The sequence below is a fragment of the Adiantum capillus-veneris genome, chromosome 25, assembly GCF_014529385.1.
Source record: "Adiantum capillus-veneris isolate H3 chromosome 25, ASM1452938v2, whole genome shotgun sequence".
Taxonomy (NCBI): domain Eukaryota; kingdom Viridiplantae; phylum Streptophyta; class Polypodiopsida; order Polypodiales; family Pteridaceae; genus Adiantum; species Adiantum capillus-veneris.
Genome location: NC_140955.1, coordinates 104386440 through 104390454, shown reverse-complemented (window position 1 = coordinate 104390454; position 4015 = coordinate 104386440). Strand labels below are relative to the sequence as shown.

At 45.0% G+C, this 4015-nt stretch overlaps 1 protein-coding gene across 1 annotated transcript; it reads right to left on the bottom strand.

The window, feature by feature from the left end:
• Window positions 1-1152: 1152 nt before the first annotated feature.
• On the bottom strand, window positions 1153-2922 carry PCB2 (NAD(P)-binding Rossmann-fold superfamily protein). The gene has a single exon (XM_086500396.1). It carries the CDS (start codon window positions 2867-2869, stop codon window positions 1574-1576), a length of 1296 nt encoding a protein of 431 aa, XP_086356522.1. The 5' UTR covers window positions 2870-2922; the 3' UTR covers window positions 1153-1573.
• Window positions 2923-4015: the final 1093 nt, after the last annotated feature.

Here is a 4015-nt window from a genome sequence, read left to right as displayed (position 1 = left end):
CCTGGGGCACCTCAGGCTGATCCAGAAATGCTTCAGACAATTGATCCTCATGCTCTACCTGCCTGTCCAGCTACTCTGGATCAGCCTCTTGATCTTGGTCTGATCACCTCACATCAGGTCTATCTTGGGGATGCTCCCTGCCTCTAGGCAGAACTCTGCGGGTCTGTTGCGGCTGGAAGGGCCGTGCCCTCCTGCGACCAATGTCTCTGCCGTCGCCCTCTAGGGTGGTCCCTCACCAGATGACCCACTCGTTGCCTGATTGCACCTTGTGCAATCAGTTATACAAGAGCCTACTGATCTAATGGAACTGCCCAGACATGCAAGTCCTCCATACACCCTCACAAAGGTGCCAATACAAAATCCCCTAGGCTTCCATAGTCAAAGGTTTGGCTCTCAGTTGTGGACACATAGTAGCATGTCCACATGCCGTCAAACCAATGTGCACATCAAGAGCACAACAATGGCCCTATTGCTATCGCATCAGCAAGCTAATAAACATACATTCACAAACAACTTGAGAACTCACACTCAACAAACTGTAATATGTAAATTAATCTACACTGGAAAACTGTGTTTTCCTGCTTCGATGTTCCAAGTCCTGGAACCCTCATCCTGGGCTGCAGGCAGTGAGCTACTGCACGCAAGACCCGAGACAATGTGCCCCAGTTTTGAAAAAAGCCAGACAGCATGGTCAAACAGTACATATCGCCGTGACAATTTGCGGAAGAGAGAGACGGCAGACCTCGTCTCTAAATCATCCTTGGAAAAATTACAATGATTGATATCTGCTTGATACTACAAAAAAAGTTTGGCTCTGGAGTAGTGCTCCCTACCTAAACATCCACATGATGACACACTTACTTGACTATACCAACCCTTCACCCTTGTAAAGACCAGTTCAATTGCAGCTGTGGCTTTTCTACAAGCCGATGTAACCTTCAACATTGTATGTACACAAGCATGCCCTGAGTTCTTTGCACTCTTGACAAGATTGACATCCGTTCAACATGGATCTCTCATTGAAGTTACCAAATAAAATGCACATATAACCTTATCAGCCTCTCAGCTGGATTCTTGAAGGTGATCACACAACATCAAGCAGTAGCTTTGATAGATTGCACTCAGAAACATTGCAGATATATGTAAATGGTGTAGTATAAAAAGCAACTATAAACCATTTCTTACTGTTACAACAACAACGATCAAGCGGAAAAATGATGTGGTACAAAAGGCAACTGTAACAACAGCATTCAGGCCAAATGCATAAAAAAACTCTTCACCATACAGAATGTTCGATGAGAATCAGAAGAATTGGGTGGAACCTTGTAAGATGAATGCAGATTCACCTACTTGAGTTGTCACATATGGTGGACGAAACAACAGGGAGACACGTTATGCTTGTTGAAGATCCAGCTTGAGGTGGAACACTGCAAGAAATACGCATCTGGAGAAGCCTTCACAGATACTTTTTCTCTCTTTAAGCTTTAATCCCTCTTTTCAGTGATCTCTGACAACAATTCGAGCTGCATGTGCAAGCTGACCCAAACGAGACCTGTTTCCACACTCTTCTTGATTATGAGCCCTTGAATACAGCCTGATCACCAAGCTCTTGCCCTGCCATACCCTCCTTCACTACCTTCTCAAAAAACGCCTCCAATGTATCCTTGCCATAACTTGGAGTTGCATCAGCATCATATTTGCCCGTCTCAGGGTCATACACAAGCATGCTTTCAGCTGCATAATATCTTCCAATCTTGCCAAATTCTGCCGGGTCCTCTAAAGATGGGAAGAGCTTAACAAGGAAATCGAGCAGCCCAATTGCAAAATCCATGATTTGGATTGGAACCTGCAAGAACTTGGGCTCTTTGCCCAATATGCGAAAAAGCATTTCTCCTTGCTGACGAGGTGTGAGGGCCTCTCCTGGTCCTCCAATAGGAAGGATTTTGTTCACTTTTTCAGGATCAGAGACACATTCAGCAATAAATGATGCTAGGTCTGCTTCACTAATGGGCTTGCACGCACAAAGAGCACCATCTCCAAACATTATGTATGGCTGACCACTCTTCACAGTTTGAACTTGCCCACCCAAGCTCTTGAAAAAAGCAGTTGGCCTGACAATACTGTATGTAAAACTACCATCTTCATCACTCAGCTTCTGAAGCTCAGCTTCCAATTTGAGCTTGGCTTTTTGAAATTGAAGCAAAGGCTTTTGCACACAGATAGCCGAAAGCAGCACAAAATGGGAGGCACCCACCTTTTGGCCAACAGTTAAGCCATTCATGGTGGCTTCATAGTCTATCTTCCAAGAGTCTTTCACACCTCCGGTCCTGCTGGCAAGGCATGAGATGACCACATGGAAGGGGCCACTGATTGTGTCGCGTGCAGCATGTAGGGCATCATTCAAGGAGGAAAGATCAGTAACATCAGCAAAACAAACCTGTGCACCTGGAAGCTGATTGGCAGTCTCCTCTTTGCCTGATTTACCACCAATTCCGCTTTTCTCTCTTGTCACAGCAACAACATTGAACCCTCGCTGCACCATCTCCTTCACGACAAACTTGCCAATGTAGCCCGTGGCGCCAACAATGAGCACATTGATATCAGAGGGCTTCCCAGACGGCAGCACCATACACAGAATGCGACTAGTCCTTGCATTTCGTTGGATGGCGAGCGGTGGACTGCAGACCTTACTTCTTCTGGCTATGGCGCCCAGTGGGAAGCTTATGGAGGAGCCAATAGAAGAGCTGAGGAGCTCTGATTGAAGAAGGGCACCTGATGAAGAGGAAGCGCGCATGGAAGGGAAAAGGCGAGTGATGTAGCCAGTAGAATTGATGCAGGCCACGGATGGCACATTAAGCACGGGCGCCATCGCTACGACAACGAATCCCACGATAGCTTTGAATCACATCATTCTAACATTAAAAAATTACCAAAATGCCATTGAGATTAAAGGAAGTTCTCAAAATACCACTCAAATAATTGCCAAAGTGACTCGCTATACTGGCAAGTGGATAACGAACTGGTGGAACGGTACAAGCCTTCAAAGTGATTGCACTTAGAGAGAGAGCTTCCCTTTGAATTGAGAGCAAGCATTGAACAAGAGTATACATTGGTAAACAAGAACATAGAAGTGAAAGATGAGAGAGAGAGAGAGAGAGAGAGAGAGAGAGCAACGAACAATGCAAGCATTTGAAACAACCATGTACTTGGTGTTGGATTGTGCTGCTGTGGGTTTTTGAGCTAGAAAGAGGCAAGAGATAGTTGATTTTCCCAATGTCCCTTGCAAAGAATAAGTACGAAGCGTTAGAAAAGTAATAGCACGATGTTAAAGGTTTTGAGAGTAATCTCATTATTTGTATGTGTTCTTTCATTTTTTATGTTATAGAGAAAAAAGAAAACGTGCTAGTGTCCTTGCACGGGGGAGTTTGCACAGTCCTCCCCAATTTTTATAATACGAGGGAACGTGCCATTCCCACGGCAACATGCAATTTTCGGTGTGTTCTTTTTTACTGTGTTCTCAACGTTCAAGACCAGAATGTGGCACTTCTTACTCATCGCACGCTGTAATATGTCGTCGTTGCAAATGTAGAGGAGATGTGTTCAAGCTTCTCTTGATCTGTTTGCAATGAAACACGAGAGAGTTAGGATTGTCAGAGGTTTGAATGGGATGCATGAAGAACAGTGGAATAAAAAGATTGATTACAATATTTAGTGGACTCCAAGAGGCAAAATTTTAGGCAGAAGCTCCTCAAGCAGCGCACCACATTTGGCATACATATCGACCAAAGAACTGCCAAGCACAATATCTCCTCTCAATAGCCCCTGGCTCGAAATCTCATCGCATTCCAAGAGATGACATGCAACGAACTGCTGCAAATTGTGACGCTCTGCTGCAATGATGGGAGGATTTGCAGATCATGGAAAACTCTAATAACTCAAATGGGGAACGTCCCCGCGGCGGGGACTCTTTGGTATGAAGCACCTCTTGGGCTGATTTGATGCACCTTTGAATCCT

Excerpts from the sequence above, each read along its gene's own strand:
- PCB2 (XM_086500396.1), bottom strand. The coding sequence starts at position 2,869 with ATGGCGCCCGTGCTTAATGTGCCATCCGTGGCCTGCATCAATTCTACT.